Consider the following 24,989-nt stretch of genomic DNA (forward strand, 5'->3'; position numbering starts at 1 on the left):
CTTCGCTGCCATCGCCTGGATAGGGTAGCACACATTTAGGGCGCATCCGCCGTGTTATGTGTTAGAAACGAAGCAAGAGCGGTAGGAATTTGACGAAAATCCGGTTCCAATTTACCGGACACAAAATCTCCGATTGTTGCGTTTCCTCCCGTGTTTGGTAAAATGGCGAATCAACACCATTTTCCACGAGTTTCGAGCGGGCTAATAATGGTTGCGGTGCTACTTACAGACACCTTTCCACATTGAATGGTGTCGAAACTCAAGCACACCCCCAAGAAGCTCAGGTCCACAACAAAAGCATCATTAAATAATTCCTTCCTATCAACCACTCATGTTTTGTTTTGTCCCATCAGTACATTGAAGATTGTGTTAATCCTGCTGTTCAGCAACTTCTCACTACCTTGGAGAATGCGTTATCAACATTCCAGAAAACCCTGCCGACACTGATTAAGGGGCGACCGACAAGCGAGAAGCATGGATTAAGCGCTCACAATATTGCATTCCGGTAGCTGGAATTGCGTAACTTTGTCCATTCGAAAGCATATTCTCGCTAATGAGATGCCATCCGAGCGGGTGACGAAATCAAAGCGGCAAAGAACTATGAGAACTTATGTAGCTGTATCTGAAGGAATTCTGGAATTTGCTCTTATTACAACTAACATAAAAGGAAAGGCATTGGTATTCTAATTATGTTTTTGATTCGCTTTTTTTGTTTGTGGTTACCAATTAGATGCGAAATGTCCAATCGAATTGCCTACACATCTAGGCCACAACCTTGCGAAAGGGAACCTTTCTTCTGACCATAATGAACTCCCATAATGAACAGGACTTTGCACACGCCGCGAGTAACTCATTTGAAGTGCAATAAAACAAATATGTTTTTTGAAAGGCAACAGGGAGGTGAAGCAACTTGCGCGCAACTTTCTTCGGCCCTATCGAAGTGTGTCAAAGTGTTTTTAGCATCGGCACAGCCTCCACCTTCCATGGACACCGGCCCTCACCGAAAACCATGCTAGAGAAAAGCTTATGCTCATTCTATAGGCGCAAGCTTGCCATGACCGCCACCAGCAGGCACAATCAGCAAACCAACCAGACGAGGGCGAAAAACGGACCGAACCATCAGTGTGCACTCATTATCCGACCGATTTGCAATGGATTTACGGGCAGCGGGCATGACGCGGCCGGTAGTGGGGCAAATTTTTGTTCAAACAGTTCAGCCAGACAATAAAGCCATATCGGTGCGCCGTTGGTTCTTGTGTTGGAACGGGCGAGCTATCCAACCACAGAGGAGAAAGGTCGCGGTCGAGCTATGAAAAAGGAAAGCAGTAGGAAGAAAAGTGAAAACCTGCGTCCTGCTCCCGCATCCTCCACCGGTGCCACAATAGGGCAAGGTGGACAAATAGGGTTTTAATAACGGCTTCTTGCGCCTAATAGAGTGTTCATGAAATTAGTCTCGCTCGTGGTCGGTGGATTTACAAACGGTCGGACAATTGAGCTGCAATGGAGGCTGCAATGGAGGCCCCTTCACTGACAGGTGTTTTGTGCGCGTTTCGCTGTCAGCTCGACATGGTAATAATGGTTTGATGGGGAAAAGCGGGCTAGCAATGAGTTCATTGAGAAAAGGGGGGGTCATAAGGGGTGTAAGAGCTTGCTTACAAAAACACTTCATTAGGCTTTTAATTTAGTACAAGAAGCTTCAAATTAATTACACAGATTGCTAGATTGCTTATTTAGCTAGAGCAACTGTATTTGTAACCAAAGTATCTTTTGAAATGAAAATTTAGGACAAACTCTTTGAAAGAGCTTTTGTATTTAGGAACAATAAAATTAGAAAAACCTAAATCGACCAATTCTTACATGGCATAGATTATAAACTATGAGCTTTAGCTTTAACCTTACTAAACCCTTTACTAACAACCCCCCAAACTGTTCAGAGTTGTAGCGTTCGCTCCATTTTTCCTTACAAAAAGCCAAACCGTTCCACAAACAAAAGACTTCATTCTATTTTCCATCACTACAATCGCCACAACAAACCCGGCTATTAAAATATCAAAAGAAATTGAAACAAATTCAGACGCAAGAATGTAAGTCAGGGCACAAAACAAAAGACCCCCGCCCACCTTACCGTACGGTGGGATGGTAGCTCATAAAGCATGCATGAATAAAAGCACAAAAAAGTGGGTTAACTTTTATCTTCCCTCTGCCCCAAAAGCTGCACTCACTTACTCATCTCGATCTTGACGTCTTACATGGTTCTCAGCTCCCAACCACCAAGATTCATTCGACGAAGACGCGCATCGCTCAAAACGCCCTTAGGGAAACAAAAGCACACACACACGCGCGCGTGTCTCTCGTGCAGTAGCTTCAATTTGCATAACAAACCTAAAATTATGCTCCAACCCCTTTTCTGCGCAGTTTGGGAGGAGTGGAGCGAAACAATTTCGCTGTCATTAATCAGGCAGGTTAACCAGGCGAAGCTGCGTGTTTACATCGCGGAATAAGAGTGTCATTTTCCCTTTTTTCCCGCCTCCTGAATCGTGTCGCACAAATCAAGGTCAGGTGGTGGCAAATCGTCACTCTTCCGAGCGTTGGGGAGGTGGTATCAAGTTTCCTTTGGACAACGCGTAACTGTAACTGTGCGCAAGATGAGGGCATCACCAAGATGTCATCACGGATGCACACGGACCATTTGTTTTTACGATTATCCGTTGGACGGGCCGAGTGCTTTTCGATATGCTCTTACTATCGTGGCAATCGCGGCTTTCCGTGCCAGCCAGTCGTTGGTGAGAATTAATTGAATCGCCTCTTTACCACGGTCGATTGCCACCAGGTATGGTAATTGACCTCAGTTTCCCATCCTAAGGGGATGCCGAGATTGATAGAAGCCAAGATCTCGCGCTCGCGTGTCGCGTGCTATTAGTAATCGAAGTGCTTTGAAAACGTTTTGAGGCTCTCCTTCCTTCTGCTCCGTATCGAACGTTCCGAGCTTATATGGTAACGATGCTTTATGATTGGCCATAATCGTTTGTGATGAAATGCAGCGCAAGTGAGGCCGTTTTCTCTAGTTATCCTCTCCGGCTTGTTTGGATGCATTTTCTGGGAAGTGTAACATTTAAGGATGAAATTGTGATTTCTATTTAATAGGACGCTCATTTTGATAAATGGACGGCGATTATAAGCCCAATACGATCCGGGAGCTCTCAATCTGCAAAGCAACTCCGAGAGCACATCCCTGTCTTTGCATTTCACGGCATTTCAATGTAAAATGACGGATAAATGACCTCTTAAAACACCCGATAAGTGGCCACCGTATCCAGTTGCGAAACACTTCACCAGGTAGGCTAATTGATGACGTACCGTCACGCTGCTGCTGAAGACTCCCAACCTCAACCCAGATCAGCTTCGAATTCACACGGAAATGTGATATGAGTGTGGTTATCGTTGCATATCGCGATGCTCTCCCATCTGCCTCGCAAGGCATAATCTCGCGTGCTCCCCGCACATCGCAACCGGCGCGCCCTGGAATGAAGATGACGCTGAGAACTCGCAGCAATGTGTGCAATGCGATGCAGCAGACCAAGTAAATAGTGGGTTACTCGAGGCCCGCTCGATGCTTACGGAATTGCTTGGTGCAGTAAAATGCTTCCGGTCGCCCGTCTGTGCGATTTATGTCAGTGGAATAGACACACGAGTGGCTGGTGACATAATTTCACTCGCCAAGATTGCGTACCGACTTCTCGCACAAATGGTAGAGCATAATGCGACCACCGTGTGTGTGTGTTTGTGTACGCAGTTTTCACCTGGGAATGCTTTCAACCCGCCTTTTGTAGGTCAACTAGCAAGGTTAGCCCATCGAAACGCTCCGAGTATGATGTCACCCGTTCCCGAGCAGTTTGCGGGACAGTATGACACGCACAAGTACTACCGATCAGTTATGGGGCCTTTTGTTTGGTGGGCTTTGCATGAATGGGACCGGCTCGATGTCAAGATGATAACTAGCATTTGGATGTAGTAAAGGAAAGAAAGCAAGATTCGCATGTCAGCGGGGAGACAATACGAGCCCAGCATTTTGGAGATCCTGAAAATACGATTATGGTTAGAATAATAACCCAACGTCACATATAATTCTGAACATTCCCCAAACAATGGAATGATTTATTTCGCACATTTTCACCGTACAAACAGCGATTCCGATTGGCTCGGTTCACTGCATCTGATACTCGGTCCCCAATGTCGATGGGAATTAGCTTTTCCGTTTTCAATTTCCGCACACCACAGACATCGCTGCATTCAGCTTATGCAGCTCCCTCTTTCTCTCTCTCTCGCTTTTCCCATTCCATTTAAATCCTGAACTCAGAGAGCACTAATGGCAGAAAATGCATAAAAAGTTCATTCATTTATGCAGTCGGCGCGATGTACGCTTTCTAATAATTTAATCGAAAACACTTGTCCTCTTTCGGCTCGGTGTGCGTACGACCGGAAATCGAAAATCGAGTAGTGGGAATGGTTTTTTTTTTGTATGCGCCATAAATTAAAACCCGCCTGTCGGGAACGGGGCTGGCGTGCCCTAATGCGCACGCATTTGACAAATGTCACCGTGTCCATTTGTGTGTATGTATTTAGCAAATCGCTTAATCGTTATCATGTGTTTCTCGGACTCTTTTTGCAGCCGCCCAACCGAGCACGGTTTGCTACAGCCACGCGCACTGCCGCATGTGGGACGCGGCGAGCCACTGCGACTTCCTCATCCCGAACCTGTTCGGGCGCTGTCAGTGCACCTCGCCGGCGCGCCAAAACGGACCGACCTGTGTGACGGACCCGGTAACGGAAGCGGTGCCAGTCGAGCCGGAGCTGCTTCCCGCTTTCACCAAACCGCAGCAGCAAGCGCCCGCCGTTACGGAGCAGATGGACAATGAGCTCGGCTCGATCGATCGAATGTCAACCACGACGGAGGACGACGTGATCGTGGTGGACAATATTGTGCAGCGGGACGATGCACAGGACGAGCAGATGTCGTCGGCGGAGGAGCATATTACCACGGAATATCTGTCGGCCGGTTCGGAAGAGGATGGCATCAGCACGACGGACTTTATCGAGATTACGACCAGCCGGTATCCGGGTGAGGGTGAGCGTGTGACGACGACCGTGAGCGGTATGGAGCGGTACGAGAATACGGAGGAGTATGCGAACCTGGAGCAGGAGGTGGAGGAGCAGTTCAAGCGTCAGGAGCTAGCCGATGCTCTCGCGACAACGACGGCCGGTGCCTGGGCTAGCGAAATTGCCGAAGCCATTACGTCGCAGGAGCGGGAACAGGACGCACTGGACAAGAGTGACAGTGAGGGAGTGACGACGATCGAAGTGGTGACCGTTTCAAACGATGGACAAACGACGGAACGCAGTGAGACGACGACCCTGACACAGGACCATGAGCCTACCACTACAGAGTCGCAGTACGACACGGAGGAACCAAGTGATGTTGAGAACGAAGTGGAACTGGTGGAGTACGATCGTACGGATGCACCTGAAGCTACGTACACCCAGCAAGCTGCTTCTCTGATACAGCAAGAAACTACCACTGCCACTACGGAACACATGGAAGACACGACACTGGCAGCCACCTCCACCGAGCAATCGAACACGGAAGCGATCGATGCGAAGGAACTAACGACGACCGAGCTGATCGAACAGTACCACGATGTGCAGCTGCGCCGCCAGGACTCGAAGCTGTTCGACGAGGAGGAGGTAGAGGAGCTAGTTGAGAAGAGCCCCGCCCCGAAGGAACGGTTTGAGGCGCGCGAAACGACCCGCCACGCCGAGCACGAGAACGAAATCGTCGACACGCACGCGGTGGACACGACCACGGAAACGTTGCTAAGGTTGGCCAGCCGTACGACGGCGATGGAACCGGAAGCACCGCTCTCCACCACCACGGCAGCCACATCCACTGCAAGTAAGTAGAAGGTGTATTACACATAAGAAATTAATTGCGAGGAAATTAGTAGTTCTCCTAAACGTGTCTTTTTCCGTTAAAGCACGTGCACGTGAAATTTGAAATCTCGTAGCGCAGCGCCACCTAGTTGTGAGTCTATAGTACTAGTACCGGACCGTGATGTGTTGATGACGTCACGCTCTGCCATAAACATCCACAGAAGCGTTCGACGTTTGCAGGGGTCGGCAAACTTGTGCAAAAAGGAAAGAATTTTAATTAATTGAGGAAGTTGTGGGGTTTTTTTTTTCAAAAAAGCTAGCTATTTCTAATAGATTTTTATTTTTATAAAAGGAAAAGAAAATTGTCTTGATATTTAATAATTCCTGTTCAAGCCAATGAATATGTTGCTATTAATGATTTATTTCGAAGTTTTTAATTAAATATGTAAATTTCTGTTGTAGTTGTTTCAAGTATGATTGTGTCAACATTTCATTTGTTTACACAAAACTGAGTTATTGTTATTCAAAATAAGACAATATTAATTTTATCTCATATATTCTTATAACTTTTCACAGATTGTAGAGTCTGGTTTGATAAATTGGCCGTATTGAATTGAAAAGACATATCTGCAGATCTTTGAGGCGTGTAAATAACAAGTACCTTTGATCTTCTAAATCATTAACAAAGGATGGATAATTTAATTTCTCTACAAATTTGTGTATTAATTCAATTTTTGTTGCTCAAAACATTAAACTTACATTCTAGAATATTACATCTTTAGTTGAGATATAACGAGTTGTGTAATAAATTCCCAATACCGAACACAATTTGGTCAATCCGATCTGCAAATATTAACAATAATGCTTTTTTACCCATTAACAGGAATACGTACTCGTGTGGACTTGGGAGACGGACCCGTTTCATTGGGATTATCCTGTGCCAACAACGAACAGTGCCAGTTGGCCGACCCGTACAGTTACTGTAACGATGAGGGACGCTGCGACTGTTCCTACCGCACGCCGGACGATGCTTGCCGGGCCACCAACACTGGCTGCTCTCGGGGAACGTTCCAGGTGCGCATCCTTCGTCCTAGAACCGAGCTCTTTGTTACGCATAAAATAACACCCTCCATTTCATCTCCTCTCACTTTAGTGCCGCTCGAGTGGAATCTGCATCAGCTGGTTCTTCGTGTGCGATGGCCGTCCGGATTGTAGCGACGCGTCCGATGAGGAGTGCAATTTCTCGCTGAAGGCGAACGGTACCCAGCAGCAGCGGGCGGCCAGCTGTCCGGAGCTGTCGTTCCGGTGCGAAAAGAGCGGCCGTTGCATATCGCGGGCCGGCATCTGCGACGGAAAGGCCCAGTGCCCGCACGGCGAGGACGAGGTTGGGTGCGATTTCCGCAAGTCGCGCAAATGCCCGGAGCACACGTTCATGTGCCGCAGCGGGGAGTGTTTGCCCGAGTACGAGTACTGCAATGCGATCGTGTCCTGCCGGGATGGAAGCGACGAACCGCCGCACCTGTGCGGTTCGCGTGCCGTGCCGAACTTTTTCGTGAAGCTGCTGAGCGGTCCGACGGCGCGGGGCCGGAACTACTGCCCGATGCGCTGCGCCAATGGACGGTGCCGCTCGACCGCGATTGTCTGCTCGGGCCGGGACGGGTGCGGTGATGGTAGCGACGAGGATCGGTGCTCCGTTTGCCGTAAGTAGTCCTTGGGGAGGAGAATACAACATTATAACAACATGGACAGACACCACAATCGATTATTTTAATGGTAAACATATGTCGGCTGAATGATAAGAATCGATTTTATTTCCACCTTTACTGCTCACAACTGTCATAGTCCCCTCCATACGACCACATATCGGACGATGGCATGGTATGGAGTTTAAAAATAGCATACGCATACATATCCACAGTCTCCTCCATGGCATAAGCCACCCTCCATATCGCCCCGTACCTACTTTTAGAACGTTTAAAGGCGCGACGTCAAGTTAAATATTTTAATATCCTGGCACCAGTCCTGGCACGGAAATGCCGTTGTGGGTGGCTCAGTGGGTGGTTAGGGATAAAACTCAGTGTGTGTGTGTGTGTTTTAACAATTTCACCCACCCCATGCTCTGCCTGCCACGCGACCACTCATAAAGTTTGATTTTTAAATGCCACTCCACCCTCTGTGCTCTTGTTATTTATTCAACCGACAGTCACACATTCACAGCAAACCGGGAAATGAGAGCTCTGTATGTTTGTGTACACCCCCATGGCCACACGAACGGAAATACGTTTCCATTTCAAAAAGCCCCCCCCCCCATGACGGCTGTGTTTTGTTTCCGCTTTCTCATGCACACACTTCACTCTGTTTCTCTTTTTCTGGACAGGATGCCCGGCGCCTGCCTACAACAACGTCCTCGCACCGCTCGTACCGGCCGTCGTGTCCAAGCCAAGGAGTAGAACGAGCCGCATCACCGGTGGACACTGGTCACGAACATAAAGTCCTCGCTGGACCGCCGGCTGGGGGGCTGAGTGGCTACACGCAGCTACGGCTCGAACGGCCATAAATAGGTTCGCGGTTCCACTCCACTCGGCAGCACGCTGATTGTGCTGATTTTTTTTTTTGTAAATAAAAGGTCCAAAAGACGCAATGGGGCGAGCTGAACGCTTGTCCCTTTTAAGGAGACAACATTTTATACGACATACCCGTGTTGAGGTGGTGCGAACACTATCGATACAACAGCACGCAAGCGGATACTAGAAATTAAGTAAATGCGTAACTCAATGCGTAACGCACCGTGGTACGAAGGTAGGAGAGAGCTTAGCAGCGGACACTAACACTAGAAAGCATAATTACATCATCCCTCTCTAACTATTTATCGTTCGTTTAGTAAGGCTAGCGTGTGTTACGGTTACAGTAGGGACAGGGTGCGATAGATTCATACTTTTAAGCGATCATGAGGAAATACGAAGAAGCGGTTTTCCGGTTTTACCTACTTCGGCTAAAGAGGTTAGGTAAACATTAGAAGAAAAAAAAGAAATCTTAATGGATCTACGCCACAAGGAACACGGTTTGAATGTGCTGATAGGCCCAAAAAACAATAAATTGAACCGGCAATCCCTTTTTTTCGTTCGTCGATTCCACAAACGACCGCGGCGGGACATTATGTGGAAGTGGAAAATTATTTATTTTTATCATTTTCTAACTACTCTATGTGTCTAACGAGCCGACGAAGATTATTGATAAGCGTTAAAGAAAACAGATTGGATAGCACACAAAAAAGAAAGGAACGAGTCGTTGTCGAGCAGAACGATAAGCCAACGACTGTAGCAATGCGTTTGTTAGGTTTAGGCTCCACTATTGAAAGCCTGGTTCAACGACGATTTCGGAGGAGGACAGGGTGGCTTTCTTCCCAGGAAAGGAAGTGCCGACATAAACACACTTACACATACACAAACACACAGACATACTTGGATTGTCGATTGCATGTCGTTGAATGATGCACTTCAATAGTCTGGCGAGGCCTGATTGCGTCTGTTTTAGCTTATTTATTTATTTGCTTTCAAGTATTCATATTTTTTTCCCACGATCCGATTTTTGGGGTCGGATTACTCAGTGTCAAAATGTATCAAAATATTTAAAAAAAAACAGGCCATGTTTCTATCTACATCGACAAACAGCTGTCTATCAATTGTGAAGATAGTGCACGTTAGAGATTAGAGCGTTAGGCCAATTAGAAGCGAACATAGCGAACTAAACCCGAAGTAATAATTTAATATTCTCTTTTCAAATCGTAGCCCGTAGTAGCGCTGGCGGCAGTGTAAAATACAAATTTTAATCAAACTTCGTTTTTTTTATCACTTCCTTATATATCACAACGCATCTGCTGTTCTTTGCCCTCAACCCTCGCTTCGCCTACGGAAACGAGTAAGCGTGTAAGTACGTCTCGTACGAACAGCTTCCGCTTTGCAATTTTAATCAAACCCAGATCCAGCCGCAACAGTGGTGATCGCTTGTGTTGTTGTTTTTTGCGTACATCCATTTAAGCATAGGCAATTCGGGTCGTTCTTATCATGCGCAAGCTGCTCTCGGGGGTGGATACACACCCCCACACACACACACATACACAAGTAAGTTATGAGTTAGACTTTGGATGCTGGGAGCATATACAGCCCACCATTCTGATTTGCGTTGCGCTGCGAACAGTCGATTGAGCATGCGCCAGCGTAAATTGAGCAATGGCCGATATTTCTCCGCCCGGCTAATATGATTGAGAAGGTCACGGTTTCTGAACGCACAAGAATTATGGACCCTCTTCAAAACAGCGGACAGCGAACAGTCGCAAGTGCTGTCAGATTGAAGCTGGTTACGTCTGGTGTGATTGAAAATGTTAGAGATTTCAGTAAAATAAATCTAAAAAATCAAAAGAAATACATATGATAAGCGTAGATTTCACAAATCCAAATCAAATTTCAAAGCAATCTCCTAAAAAATAAGAAATTGTCGCTTCGCTAGTCTGCCGATGACGGATTTTACAATTATCCAACGGAGATGACGGTATTAGCATACACGCTGCATGCGGTTATAGTTTATGGTGAAGCGGATATAACGTTTAGCGTTTATGGTGCCATTAAGAAATTATTATTAGATGAACTGCAGTTAATTTGCTCGCATCATCGCAGCTTGCGGGGGGTTTGGCACCGAAAAGAAGGCAAAGAACTGAGCGGAGCGCCACAGCGATAGAGCGGCCGCTCCTTTTGAAAGTGAGAGCTCAGTGTTTGCTCCGTGGTTAATCTACGTCGTTTTACAGGGTTGCTTAAGCTATGCTTATAGCATGAGCCAATGTTTCAAACAGGTAAAGTACATTTCAAGCATATAGGACAGATTTGTCATCTATAAGCAAACAGAGTAATCAAATCAAATCAAATCAATTGATCACTTGAGCGAATTAATTGATAGTACTTATCCACTTACCTATCTAACGCAACAACCGCTTTGCAGCCTTGGTTTGCTGAGTGTTCACTCACGATCTTGTGTCTAGCAGAACTTCGTGCGACAATCGCAGAAGTTATGGTGATAAAAATGTGTGTACTGCCCGATTTTAATACACTCACGGCATCTTCACACCTCGATTTAAGTTTACCACGTCCTCTCCGTCCTTGTAGACGGCCTAAAACTTCCGTAGGCGGACTCGGTCTTCCGGATCTACTCTCACTCATCTCACTGGGGTCTGTCAGTTAGTGCACCGAAAAGCTCATCCAGCTCATCGTTTTAGCTTCTCCTCTATTGTCCTTTCCAACATACTGGGACCACAATTCTGCTGAGCATCTTATTCTCAAACGCATCTGCTACTTTCCTCAAATATTAGAGACCATTCCGAGAGAGTCCATTAATTCTCAATGGCTTATATAAGTACTAGTACCATAACGATAGGATATAGTACTAGTTTCAACCTTCTCAACAGATTCTTTGAGAGGAACTGCATCCTCAGGCTATAGAATGGCTGGTCGACAGCTTTCCTACCGCACAACTCAGATTCCCTGGAGTGCGTCTGAAGTCTATGACGGCTTAACCTATAAGTACATGCTTAATTGATAATAATCTATTTCACATTTGTCCTATATCCCTTGGCCTTCACTTGCTATGCGTCCATTTGCCTTAAGCATACTTTTAACTAACTAATCAACTAATCACAATTGAAGGTGAAAATGAAGTCTTTATCTTTTAACTGTAATTCTCTGTGAATTCTCTGTGGAAAGAGTTTACATAACTCTGTTTGATATTGTTGAATAATTAGATGATACTTTATGGAACAACAATGCAAACTTTATGGAACAGTAGGTGCGTCAATCTCGAAAAAAGCATATTTGGTTTAAAATGCTATTGGATAGTGCCACTGGAATATCAATATTAATTCTAGTTCTAAGCAAATATCAGAGCATCCACCTAGGTAACTGTAAGCGACGCGCACGGTTGACTTTAGCTTTCGTTTTGCCGACCACTGATCTAAACGATAAACAATACATTCAACCACTCACACGCACAAAGTTCCTTTCGCTAGCCAACTTCTATAATGAACTAATTTCCCAGAACGTTCACAATTCCTTCCAAAACAGCCACATCGCCTTCCTTCTCTGGCACGTGGCAAACACAGAGCACTCGCCGCTGATGCGTCCTACTGCGCAGAAGCCCATCCAGTGCGAGCGTGTATAAGTGTAACTGGACTGGCTGCGAAAAACAAACTACCAACGTATCCTCAGTATCAGTATTCATCGGACGGTCGCCAAGTTCCCAAGCTCTGTACGTGTACTGCGTCTGCAAAAGCGGGCCCGTCCCCTGGTGTGCGTGTGTCCCTCCTTTGCTCCAGGATGTGCAAGGAAGTGAAGGCTCCTATCGCCGTCGTCGTCCCAGTGCTGTACTAATTGCGTGTAGCGCATAAAAACATCCTAACGAAACGTCACAGTCCCGTCAATCCGAAGGTGGCAATGGCAATCCTTTAAAAAACATACCCACAACCTTTACTCCTTGATTGGCTGCTAGCTGGTACCGATGGTCCGGATGGTTCTTCGGGCTGCCGGAGCTACTTCCTGCGCTGCGTCCTCTGTGAGCGTACTGTGAAAGCTGCGTACTGTAGGTAGGTAGAAGATGCGTCGAACGGGCAGGGAGGGAGAAAGAGTGAGGGGTTTATGCTGCGTTTGTCCTCTACCGACCATAGACAGTGGATGGAAGTAAAGTGTGATTCTTTAAGCAATTATGCTGAGTTGATGTAACAAAACGCCAATGCAAAGAAGAAGAAGAAGATAGTGTAGTTTGTGTTACAATGTGTTATCAACGCGACGGCAATACTGTTCTAAACAGTGTTTCGTACACTCTTTCTTTACTCCCTTTACAGTAATATTTCCTGTTTTTTTTTTATTTACTTTATGCTGCCATCCCTTCCCCAAATTCCCTCAAAAATAACGCGCAAAAAACCTCCCTCACAGCTGCGTATGGGCGACGAGCAGTGGAGGGAGCGAAGCAGACTGTGCAAATATAGCGCGAGATCTCGTCGCCTAAGCAGCATCCATGCTCAATAGCGCTGCTCAGTTCATTACAGGCCTTGCTTCGCGTAGGCTTGTGCGAATTCTGTTGGGGCCCGCTGCCGCACCGACGCTCGATGTTTGTGCTGTGACGCGCGCGCTGTGATGATACATGTGTGTGTGTGTGAGAGTGTGTGTTTGATGCTGCAGCTCGCGCGTTCTAGATGAGGTGCGAAGCTGTTCGTGTTCTCGGCTTGCGTAAAGGTATTTTCCGCAGCATCCAGTGCAGTAAATGATGCTCCACATGTTTGACGCGTGACAACCAGCTGTTGTTCGTTAAACCATTTTCCCACTCAAACCCTCCGAGAAAACAGATGGGGTAACGGAAGGCGGTTAAAAATTGGCGACACTAACGTTTGCCTTGTAGCGCTCGCAGCAGTGCTCACAGATTGTGCCGTGCCGTGAGTGATTTATTTATAAAATTAAAATTTGCGTCCGTGAAGTTAATTCCTTGCTCACGCTCTGTCCACTTTTTCCCAGTACTTGTGTAAGCGATTTGCGATTTTTCCCATGCAATTGTAGACGAATACGATTCAACGTCCCGATCAACGTCAACAAGAGAGCGTGCTGCTGTGATGCTTCTCCGTTGGTGCGTATGGTTCAACGCGCAGCGAGATGTGCCGTGCATCTCTGTTGGGTTGGCGTATGTCGAGATAACGTCCTGCGAGAGTCTGTAATGAGCGTTTAATCACGAAAGACGTCGCGTGTGTGTGTCTGTGTGCTTGTGCCCTCAGTGCCGAGATAGCACGACCGACGGAACAAGTCGGTGGCAGGAAGACGCAGTTTGTTATGGTTTGGTGACCCAGGATATAGCGTGACCCGGGCGTATTTAGTGTCGCTCTCAGTATATTGTCCTTTGTGAGGTGTTCGTGTAGTATCAATCAGTGTGTCCGTTGTGTAGACAGATTTAATGCCATGTGGGGTAGGTTGGGAAGCAACTGTCAGTGGCCAAATGTGAAAAGGTCAGTATAACAAACGGTTTGTCGGCAGTCTCGACCACCTAATGGCCCGTGTTCATCAAAAATGCATACAATGCCGGTTGTTCTCACCCACCGACAGAGTGTTAAGCACGAGTTGAGGTTCTTCAACGGTTATCGGTGTTTAGGAATTAAGGCTCGTGTCGGATATCATAAACGGATCTACCGACTACTTTCATCGGATAAACATTGAAAGATTATCACGCTTTTATTCGATCATATCGAATGTGTGTCATCAAGTGTCATGGAAAAAGTTATCATCCGGCATTAGACGTTATAATGGACGCGATAAGAGAGAGGCCAATCGTAGAAATGTCCTACAAAGCGTGTTGGCCTAAAACCAGTAATCCAACACACCACATGCTGAGTAAACAATCATTAACATACCTGTGTGAATGATGGGTTCGTTTTTTAGGTGGTTTGTCAAAGTTGAGTGAGTAACGTATATAGCGTTGTCATGACAAAACCTGACCATATACAGAGAATGGCTTACGTGTGAACTCTCGACAGGGTCTTATAGAAACAGAACAAACATTAGACGTGTCTGTTTGCAGCTAATTCTGTTTGAATTAGCTGTAATGGGTGAATATATCTGATCATTACAATTGCTTGAATGATCTCCATCTAGAAAGAAAAAAATAAGAATAATTAAAATAATGGGATTCAGAAATAATCACCCAGGCCTGACAAATGTTTGCCAAACCACCCAATGGTTTTGCAATTAAAAACTCATAACCGAAATGTGACCGAATGATTGACGGTTTCGGTTGGCAGCGGCATTTAACATGCATCTGGGGATAATAAATTACCCAAGTGATCATACGGTGATCATGTTAAGCAGATCCCTTGACTAAACGCAGATTTTTGTAGTGTAATAATAGATTTAGTATTACACCCTCGTGTGATGTAGCTGAACTCCACTGCATAGGAGTGTCAGAGGTGTGTTTTGAACTAATCTGTAGAATCACATACTAGCTTATCAGACATAGCAACTGCCTGCGAACGCCACTCTTCATGCTCGAGTGCACTTCAGTAAGTAATTGCTAATTCCAGCCCTTTCTGGTATAAATACTATCATTCATTCAATCAAAACGGTGACTAAGTCTAGACAGTCTAAGTACTGTTCGGTGACGAACTGACGAAAGCCGTTCGTGCTTGATCGTTCGCTGTATCGTACTAGTAACGTGCTACGGGCAGCTATCCTCAACTGATGTACAGTCTGTTCTCAGCTAAAATCGTATGTAGTCACATTTTCGTTAGTGTTTTTCTGTATAGCCTTAAAGTGAGAGATTTGAGTTACGCTGATATCTTCGCTTTAACCAAGCCAATCATGAAACTTTAGAACAACATGCACTTTTTGGGCTATTTGCACTGTATCTAGTAAAACATTGGAATTATATAGCTTTGATTTCACATGTTAAAATACGAACTTACGATGCATTAGTTTTCTTGCCTGGTTCCTTAACAAATGTGTCCTTGTTCTTCAACAAGCTAATGTCCCTAGGTCCTTGGGCTTTATTCTATGGTTACTGGATAGTTTATATACACTGTAAAATAGTATTGAGTTCTACGGAGTATAGAGTACACTCGGTTTTCATTCAAGATTTGAGCCTGTTTCGAGCAATGTTTTTAGGATGAATAAGTCGACTTATACTGCGGATCCAGGAATCTCGGAATATCAGGGTTTAACTACGTCATCAAACTTTTTTTTAGAAAAGATACACCAATATAAGGCAATCTTCTTAACGGAATAATGTCCCATCATCATCATCCTGAATAGCTCAATAGAGCACCGGAGACACATCATTGAGTAGCTTCGCTGTATTGCCTCCGTAAGGCATAAAATCCCCACCAGGATAGCTCAATAATAAGGACACGAACACGAGTGCTTTAGCATGCACTATCGGTGACGTCAGCCGCTGCCGGTATTAGTCATCCGGCGTTGTTAATCAAACAGTGTCGTCTACCAATACCCACAGAGACACACACACAAGGACACACTAAAACTGCTTATTCCTTCCTTTGCATCCTTCGACGTTGGTTCAATTTTCGCCAACCAGCCTTCCCGCTAAACTTGTTGGTGTTGAATGGGCCGGCAATTACTCAACCTATCGGTGGAAAGAGAACCTGTCCACAAGCGAAAGAGAAAGTGGAGGAAGATAGAGAGGCGCTTTAGTGAACGCTGTAAAGGGTTCCCGTAATAGGGCACGGAATTATTGATGCATTGTGCCACGTCGTTAGTTGGGCTTTGAATAGATTTTCCGGCCCTGGCGGGGGGAGGAGGGATACTGAAAGTCCTGCAGGCTGCTTGGTAAGCAAGTTCACGGTGTCACCCAGCTCCTGCCGACCCATGGTTAGTCCCAGCCATACACCGGTCGTTGGCTTACGTGGCTTTTATGCTGTCCCGCCTTCGGCATGGCACGGCAAGCATGGCTATAGTGTTGTGCAGTTGCACTTGCCGTGTAGTTTGCTCTGGGGAAGAAAAGGGAAACGAGCACCATCGGGAGGGAAGGCAGAAGGATTATTATAAAGCCCTGATCCCCATCTCACAAACAGCCGGGGTAGCCATAGCCAAAAAGGAATGAATTATTAATGGGCCTAAAGTTGATACCACCAGACAGTCGTTCGATTGAATTCTGTCCCGGCAAGGGTGTGGGAAATGAGTGAGTCTGTTTAGTTTGGCAAGAATTGTTGGTGGTGATTAAATTATAATAATGTGTTGATTAAATATTAAAGGCAGGCACGGTGCATAGAATAGCAAAGCGAAAAATAGCAACAATTCTCATCGCAAGTGCACTTTGCGCTCGATTCAGACGCACCAACCCAACCCCACCCTGCTGGGAAGCTGGGAAAATAAGATGCATTGTGCACAAAACGGTTGCCAAGTAGAGCGCATACAGCAGAGGGGCGTAAAAATAGATGCAGCTGCATTCACCACTCACGGAAGCGACATAGAACAGCGGCCAGTCTATTCAAGGGCTGAGAACAGATCAGGAAGTTTTAGAATGTATCGTCTTGAATTACGCCCAGTTGGCGTGTCGTGTTGACGATCGTGATCATATCTCGGTGCTTGATCGCGCGCGCTCCTCCCGGACCAAATCGGACCACTGGACTACGCTTGATTGCATCTCCGGGCCATAATTCCGGTCAGTAGTTGCAATAAAAAAGGCAAGGCTGTCTATTGTGCAACGAATGGAATTTAATCGCATCATCAAAAACTTGGACTTGGCGAGATCCAGCGGTAGTAATTATCGAGATTCTCACCAACACGAGGAGTTGTTTACAATGTTCGCCAATCTCTACCACCGGCGGAGGAAGTTGGGGCAAACGTGTTTTAATGACCACAACCTTTGTGACCTCCCGAAACCGGATAAATTCGCAATGTAGCGAAATAAACACTATGTTAGGGAGAGAGACCTTGATGGTGTCAACAAAAAAGGCAAACGATCACTCACCGTCGGGGATTGTGTAGATTCTTGTGATATTTTGCTAAGATTCGCACACGTTCATCAACCGGAGGGCATTGGTGATTGGTGGCCTTGAGGGTCGTCGTGTGAATATCTGGCCAACAAAAAATCCCTCAATCATGACATCAGACATAAGACTTGCGCTCCTTTTGCCACATCCCCTGATGTTTGAATCGTGTTAATCGTTCCAAAGACTTATCGTTGGTGGGAAAGACCGTTTAAAAAAAAAACCTTTCCGACCAATCTCAAGAGCTCCCAATACAAGAGGGGCGCTCTAATCACTTGGTCCGGGGATGAAGCGAATAGGAAACTAACGAAGTGAAGCATTTGAAATGATTATTTGTTATATTTTTTTGTGATAGCACAAACGGCCTGTAGCTTGTTATGTTTTTTTATGTCTTAAATGACTTATGAGTGTACCAAAAAAATCGGGAGACCCTCGTTGTGTTTGATTTCCAGGGGGTCAGTTAAATTAAATGCTTGAATGCCGCCAAGATGAACGAGCGAGCTGATGTGAGATCATCACTGTGTTGTTGCCCCCCCCCCCTTAGATAGAGGGAAGGGATAGAGATTCCATGTTGCTACTAGGATGAGTAATTCAGTGTTTGCGGTGTGATCCATTCCGCTTCCTCTCCTTTCCAGCAATGAGCATCCGCTATGAAACCATCGGTGTTACAGACACTGCTCGAGCCTGCGACCACCGCACTGGCGGTGCTCAGTAGAAAGCAACAGCATCATCACAGGCCATCCCCAACCTGCACCAACAATCGGCGCGATGCTGGCGGCGGTGGCCGAGTGGCCGGCGGGCTGCTGCACCCGGTGGATCGGTGCGGCCGGGCGCCAGTACTCGCCATCGGGCTGCTGTTTTGCGTCACCGTGTACCTGTACTTCATGACTGGGACCGATGTGACCCAGATGATCGTGACCATACCGGCGGACGATGCGGACCTACCCGGACCAAAAGGTAAGACTCTTGGGGGGAGAAGAAGAAGGGGTGGGGGAGGGGGGAAGTAAAGGGATAGCGGGGGACACACGATCAATCGGTTCGGTTGGTTGTGTGGTGGTGCAGTGTGTGATAGGTGTGCATGTTTGCCTGTTTTGCATGGATTTATTTATGAGTGTGTTTGTGTGTGTTCGTTTTTGTTTGTTTTGGGTTGTGGTTGATAAGACAGTGAAATGAAATTAATTTGAAAAATGCTTATCAACACTCGTATTGTAGCTTTACAACATTAATTTATTAATAATCCTTAGCTGTGTTTGTATGAGTATGTGTAGTAGTGATTGGATTATAACTTCGGTTTACGATGTTGTGTTTGTTTTCAAGTTATCTGGGTGATTTAAAATCGTGTTACGACCAATTGGAATAAATTTGTTCCACACAGAAACAAAAAAATATAAAAAATATATAATTAATTTTGTATAAAATTAAATGCAACAAAGCATTAAATTGTATTCTGCTTACATCAATAAATAAGTAAATAAAAATGCTTCAGTATGAGTAGTAGAGATCTGTATGCTTAAGTCTGCTGTGTTGATATTAGAACACTCACCCATAACCACATACACACATACACCTTTTATTAGAATTGTTTTCAGTTCCCTTTTTCTTCTGATAGCTAGTTTCCCTATCTTTTCAATTAATTGAGCAAACACTCAACCTGCACTTGTTCCTCCCAACCCTCCCCCCTAGTGCACACAGACACCCACACACACACGCTGCTTTCTTCCACGATGTCGAAAGCTAGTCCCCACAGCGGCAACGCGCAAAGAGCTCGATTGGTTGTTTAATTCTGTCTTTTTTATCTCCCATTTTTATTCTTCTTTCCCCCTATCTTCGCTCGCGGTTTTGTTTGCAAAATTGTTCTTCACCACCCCCTTCACCTTCCTCGTTTCTTGTCGGTACAATATCACGTACACATATTATTATGGTGCAATCAAAACCAAATTATGCAATTTTCAAAACGCCCCGTATTGCTCCCTTTTCCTATCGCTCTATCTCTTCACGTATATACGACACCTTGAATTTATCTGTGTATTTTGTGTGTATTTTTTGGTGTAAAATGTATAATTTTGTATCGATACAAACACACACACACACATACAAACACTCTCACCAACAAAAAACTTCTTGTATCTTTTTTGCACATTTCAAATACAACACCGTTCCCCTTGCCGTGAGAATTGCCTTTTTAATGTAAAAACATTAACATTGCACGCCAAAATTCACACGTTTTCGTTGATGTATGTCAAACCCACAAATACTGTAATCAAAAATAATTTCTTAAAAACATCAAAAACAACACCCCCGGGGCCTATTTTGTTTTGTGTGCGTTTTTTTTTTCGTTTAAAAATTGGCAAATGTGTTTGTTTCGTTTAAACAAATCCTTTAAAAAAAAAACCTTTAACCGTTTAACGTGCACTAAACCGTAACACATAACCCCCTACCACTACCACCCCTCCTCCCTTGCCCTTCGTAACGATGTTGAACGTTGAAAAAGATCAAATTGCAACAAAATGCACCCATAAGAACGAGCCTGATGCTGCTGCACACGCGAGCGCAGACGAACTGCAACTCACCTTCAATCGAATTGTTCCGATCGTTCCCCAAACCAATGCCTCCACTACTACCACCATCATCACCACCACCACCACCAACACCACTACCACCAACAACATTGTCCCTGCGATCAACAACAACACCATCACCTCCACCGGCGCGATACCGACCGATCCGTACGCCCCAGTGCCGAAGGGCTTTATCGTGTGGGGACCGGGCTGCCAGATCATGGACCTGAACCCGGTAGCTAAGGACGTGATGCGGCTGTTCAGCAAGGAGCGGTTCGTGCCGTGCAGCCCGAAGCAACCGCTCACGTCGATCGAGCAGCACTTTGACAACGACACGGTGCTGGTGCGGTACCACCGGGACCAGCTGGACGCGTTCATGCCGCACTACATGCGGTACGTCCGGTGCTGCTACCAGAGCATCGAGCGGGCCGGCACGAAGGATAAGGCTGATAAGAATTTCTGGTAAGGAATGTGTGAGATTTAAGGGCGATTACCTTGGTAAGCTAAAAATTTCTTGCTCCTTTTCAAAATATTTTCGTAGGGTGGGAGAGTGTGTCCCGTTCAACGAATCGTTCCTATTGCCACCGTCGGTACGGAACGGTGTGCTGGTACGCTGCAAGGCCGGTGTGTCCGAGTCGAGCAAGTCGAAGAAGGCGATCTACACCAACGTGCACGCACTGATCCGGCCGCAGCCGAGCGTGCGCGAGCGCATGGACAAGTTCCGAGGGAGGACGGAGAAGCGACCGCTCAGCGTGCTGATGATCGGCATCGACAGCATATCGCGGCTCAATCTCATCCGTGCGATGCCCCACACGGCCCAGCATCTGTACGATACGGGCTGGTTTGAGCTCAAGGGATACAATAAGGTACGGTGAGGTCTATGATAGGGTAGACATAATAATGTAGATTATGATAAAGTAGACAAAAATCTGGAGTCGACTGCGATCCAACAAAGGCCTCCAAAACAAAGGCCTGTACTCGAACAACTCCGGACAACTCCGTACGACTCCGATTCCGACTCTGGGCTACTCCGGATTACTCCGGACTACTCCTGACGACTCCGGACGGAGCTCTCCATACGACTCCGTCGCCCTACAACTTAGTCGTCTCCGACTCCAAACGACTCTGGGCAACTCCGGATGACTCTGGATGACTCAGGACGACTTTGAACGACTTCGAACAACTCCTGACGACACTGGATGACTCCGACCCAGACGACTATGACTCCGAATGACTTCGGATGACTTCGGACAACTCCGGACGGCTCCAGATGACTCCGAACGACTCCGGGCGGAGCTCTCCATACGACTCCGGACAACTCCGGACGTCTCCCTACAACTCGGTCGTCTCCGACTCCAAACGACTCTGAGCAACTCCGGATGAATATGGATGTCTCAGGACGACTTCGGACAACTCAGACTTGATGATTCCGACCCAGACGACTAGGACTCCGAATGGCTTCGGATGACTCCGGACGGCTCCGGATGACTCCGAACGACTCCGGACGACTCCGATCTAGATGACTACGACTCCGAACGACTTCGATTCCAAGCAGAACTAGTGGTTCCCATATTGCCAGAGTCAAAACCAAACTAAAAATAGTGGGTGCGCTGTAGAAACCACATCAATAGTCTAGAAGAACATTACGATCACTGACTGACTGAACTCTTTTGTTTCTGCTTCAGATTGACGACAACACCTACCCGAACCTGATGGCGATCCTGACCGGGTACAACAACTCGCTCGCCTACTCGATCTGCAACCCGAAGAAGGTGGGTCAGCTCGAGGAGTGCCCGTTCATGTGGAAGTACTTCGCGGACAGTGGGTACGCGACGGCCTACGCCGAGGACGAGGCCGGCATCAACACGTTCAACTACCACAAGTACGGGTTTGTGGCGCAACCGACCGACCACTACTTCCGCCCGGTGGCGCTCGCGGCCGAGAAGAACCTCTCGAAGAAGATGAAAAACTCGCTCACCTTCTGTCTCGGGTATCAGAACTATGCCGACCACATCTACCAGTACGCGCTGGACTTTGCGTCGCAGTACCGGACCGAACCGTACTTTGGGCTGTTCTGGACGAACACGTTCAGCCACAACGACATTAGCGATCCGTCCTCGATGGATCTGCGCATGAAGTACTACCTGGAGGAGCTGGACGAGCGGGGCATTCTGAACAGCAGCATGGTGGTATTTTTCAGCGATCACGGGCTACGGTTCGGCCCCGTTCGTATGCTGCTGACGGGGTGGCTCGAGGAACGGCTGCCGTTTAACTTCATCTGGCTGCCGGAATGGTTCCGCGAGGAGCATCCCGAAATAGTGCAAGCGCTCAAGATCAATCGCAATCGGCTGACGAACCCGTACGATTTGCACGCCACACTGAAGCACGTGCTGGAGCTGTCCGGGCGGATCGACAATCTGCCCGGACCGCTCAGCTGCCCCAACTGCCAGAGCATCTTCGCGGAGGTACCGTGGAATCGGTCCTGCGAGGAGACGGCCATCGAATCGCACTGGTGCACCTGCGCCAACTTCCAGCCGATCGATAAGCGTTCGCCCATGGTGCAGCGGGCGATCGCGTTCGTGATTGATTATGTGAATCGCGATCTGGAGGAGCATCGTAACAGCACGACGGCGAACTATGCGTGCGCTAAGCTAGCGGTTGGGTCGATCACGCTCGCTAAGATGGCGCACGAACCGAAGGGCCGGCTGCCGTACCGGGACTATTTGTTGATCTTTGACGGTAAGCCGGGCGGTGGGAAGTTTGAGTCGACGGTGCGACACTATCAGGAGCGCGATGCGTTCGAGATCACGGGGTCGATCAGTCGGCTGAACGAGTACGCCAGCCAGAGCGAGTGTATGCATATAGACTACCTGCGCAAGTACTGCTACTGCCAGCGGACGAAGCTGTTCTGAGTGAGGTCTGCGGACGTTGGTGCTTGTGAAGCTGGGGCGATCTCGGGAAGATAAAATGACAGTAAAGATAGACAAGGTGCTCGCCGGGCAACCCATATTTGGGACAAAGGAGGGTTTTTTTTTGTAGTAACGTAGATATTAGTAATTTTTATCGCGGCCTAAACTAGCTGGAATATGCCATCCTACTGGGGGCATTTCCTTTTTTCAAACGGCTTATAAAGCTCTTCTCCTAAACCATTCCAATTCATTTTAGATATGGACCTATCCTGTACTTTATTTTGTGAAATTTAATTATTTGTATTCACATCTTCTAGCCCACTCCTATTAAGAGTCTCATTGAACTCATCGCTTGAACTCTCTAGACATTATCGTTAGCAGAACTACTGTAAAGAAAACGAACCTAGAATCTAACGAACTTCACCATCACAGAAACAAAAAAAAAAGATTACTCAGACGTTCCTTTTAGGTCAGGGCAAGCTGATTTACTAAAGCTGTTGTAAAACTGTGCCAAGATGGGTGATTGGGAAATGGGCAAAAGGAGAACTTTAGCGAAGCATTGTGTAGGGTTTAGGCAAACGTAAAGGCCGGGCTACATTGATCGTACTCGCAAGCGTAATTTTTATTTTCACTAGCGCATCTGGCGACGACCAGCGCAAGCTAGATGTCGGTATAATTTATGTGTCAAAATTATTCATACTTGGTGTCTCATCAAGTTTCGACCAGGCTACCTGTTTGCCGTAGGAAATGTTGATAAACGTCCATAAATTGCAACAAAGTAGGCCGTTAATTGTTGTTGTTGGACAAATCGTCATTCATACAAAGCGCTGGGCCACATTTTTCCCCATCTTCCAATGTCTATCCATCACTGGGTAAAATTATAGCCTCCTCGACCCAAAACGTTTTTTGACAGATAAATTATGCCAGCATCTAGCTTCAACCCGCCGCCGCTAGATGGCGTACGCGTTCACAAAAATTACACTATGGAGTACGATCAATGTAGCCCGGCCTTAACAGTAGCAAAGCAGAAATAGTGAATAATCAAAATACAGGCAACAAGTGTAAAGCACTGTTGCAAACGAATTGAATTCGTAGTGAGGTAGCGAGGTGTGGTGATCGGATTGGAGTTACAGTGGAATCGCTGTGTCTCTCCAACATTGGTAGATTACAAGAAACCCAAGCGACAAAGGCGCTAGTAAGCAGAATCGATTATATTCCGACACCTTCATTGTTACTATGAGAAGAGAAAGAGAGCAATCTTTCTTTTTTTATTTACTAAACGATCAAAAGCATGATCGTGAGCATCAGTAAACTTGATTTTTGCGTGGACCAACAGCATGCTAGTAGCGCACGAAATGGGCTGTAATGTTGGGGAAGGGTAGCAACGAACGTGAACTTGCATCGAAAGAAAGTAATACGGGAGTCTATTTTTACTCATCTGTGGGGTAGATATCATAAGGCTTGGCCCCATCATAATGTTGTGAACTAGAAGTTATAGAACCTTTTAGGAATTTGAGGGCAAAATTTATACATTCATTGCATTGAGATAGTTAATTAAAACAAGCGCGTGGGACCGTTCGGATACGCTTTCAGCCGTTGAATCAATAGTGACTAAGAGACGGACAGAGATCAGGAATCGCACAAAACAACAGACAGAAGAACAGAAGAACTACCCAAGACGGGACACGCATACACAAACCTAATGAGAAAGAGTGCTAGTGATTACCTTTAGAAGAAAAAAAACCGATGGAGAACCCGTAAGAATTGGATCATTAATGTCGGCTCCTGCCTTTCGATGGGCATGATACCATGTTTTGTAAATAATTTAAAACAAAAATCCGATAAAATAATCCAATCCTCCCTTCCCTCTCGATACCGTGATTAGAAACAAATATACAACGTTAGACGCAAATCAAACAAAACGCAAAAGGGGGAGCAACGCGCAGATCAGATGAAATACACTATTTTACTTTTTGTTATTAACGAAGTAGCGGAATTATTAAGAGCAGAACAGCGAGTTAAAATAAATGGATTTAGAAGAATCAAGTGCGAACAAACGAGGATCGTGTGCGC

At 46.3% G+C, this 24,989-nt stretch overlaps 2 protein-coding genes across 8 annotated transcripts in view; both read left to right on the forward strand.

The window, feature by feature from the left end:
* The window catches only part of LOC120895277, a 42,936-nt gene extending 33,174 nt beyond the window's left edge, over positions 1-9,762 (forward strand). Inside the window, exons 5-8 of the mRNA XM_040298464.1 lie at positions 4,670-5,950; positions 6,812-7,002; positions 7,082-7,628; positions 8,306-9,762. Coding sequence (XP_040154398.1) covers positions 4,670-5,950; positions 6,812-7,002; positions 7,082-7,628; positions 8,306-8,418 — 2,132 coding nt within the window. The 3' untranslated portion in view covers positions 8,419-9,762. The remainder of the gene's footprint in view (positions 1-4,669; positions 5,951-6,811; positions 7,003-7,081; positions 7,629-8,305) is intronic.
* Positions 9,763-12,195: 2,433 nt separating this feature from the next.
* On the forward strand, positions 12,196-24,973 carry LOC120895280. Of its 7 annotated transcripts, XM_040298506.1 has the most exons (6): positions 13,209-13,399; positions 13,479-13,587; positions 18,085-18,406; positions 19,941-20,469; positions 20,549-20,873; positions 21,693-24,973. In XM_040298506.1, the coding sequence occupies exons 3-6, from the start codon at positions 18,100-18,102 to the stop codon at positions 22,917-22,919; spliced, it is 2,388 nt and encodes a 795-aa protein (XP_040154440.1). In that variant the 5' UTR covers positions 13,209-13,399; positions 13,479-13,587; positions 18,085-18,099; the 3' UTR covers positions 22,920-24,973. The 7 variants fall into 7 exon arrangements, with proteins under 7 accessions (XP_040154420.1, XP_040154412.1, XP_040154465.1 ...); XM_040298486.1 differs by lacking the exons at positions 13,209-13,399; positions 13,479-13,587 and adding an exon at positions 12,196-12,553 and having other exon boundaries at positions 21,693-24,969; XM_040298478.1 differs by lacking the exons at positions 13,209-13,399; positions 13,479-13,587 and adding an exon at positions 13,028-13,202 and having other exon boundaries at positions 21,693-24,969.
* The last annotated feature ends 16 nt before the right edge of the window (positions 24,974-24,989 follow it).

This window comes from Anopheles arabiensis, chromosome 2 (genome assembly GCF_016920715.1).
Source record: "Anopheles arabiensis isolate DONGOLA chromosome 2, AaraD3, whole genome shotgun sequence".
Classification (NCBI taxonomy): domain Eukaryota; kingdom Metazoa; phylum Arthropoda; class Insecta; order Diptera; family Culicidae; genus Anopheles; species Anopheles arabiensis.

What these genes read in the sequence shown, in the direction of transcription:
- LOC120895280 (XM_040298486.1), top strand. Translation starts at nt 18,100, where the DNA reads ATGAAACCATCGGTGTTACAGACACTGCTCGAGCCTGCGACCACCGCA. An exon ending in GGACCTACCCGGACCAAAAG is followed by an intron (nt 18,407 to 19,940) that starts GTAAGACTCTTG and finishes ACGTTGAAAAAG; the next exon opens with ATCAAATTGCAACAAAATGC. An exon ending in AGCTCAAGGGATACAATAAG is followed by an intron (nt 20,874 to 21,692) that starts GTACGGTGAGGT and finishes TTTCTGCTTCAG; the next exon opens with ATTGACGACAACACCTACCC.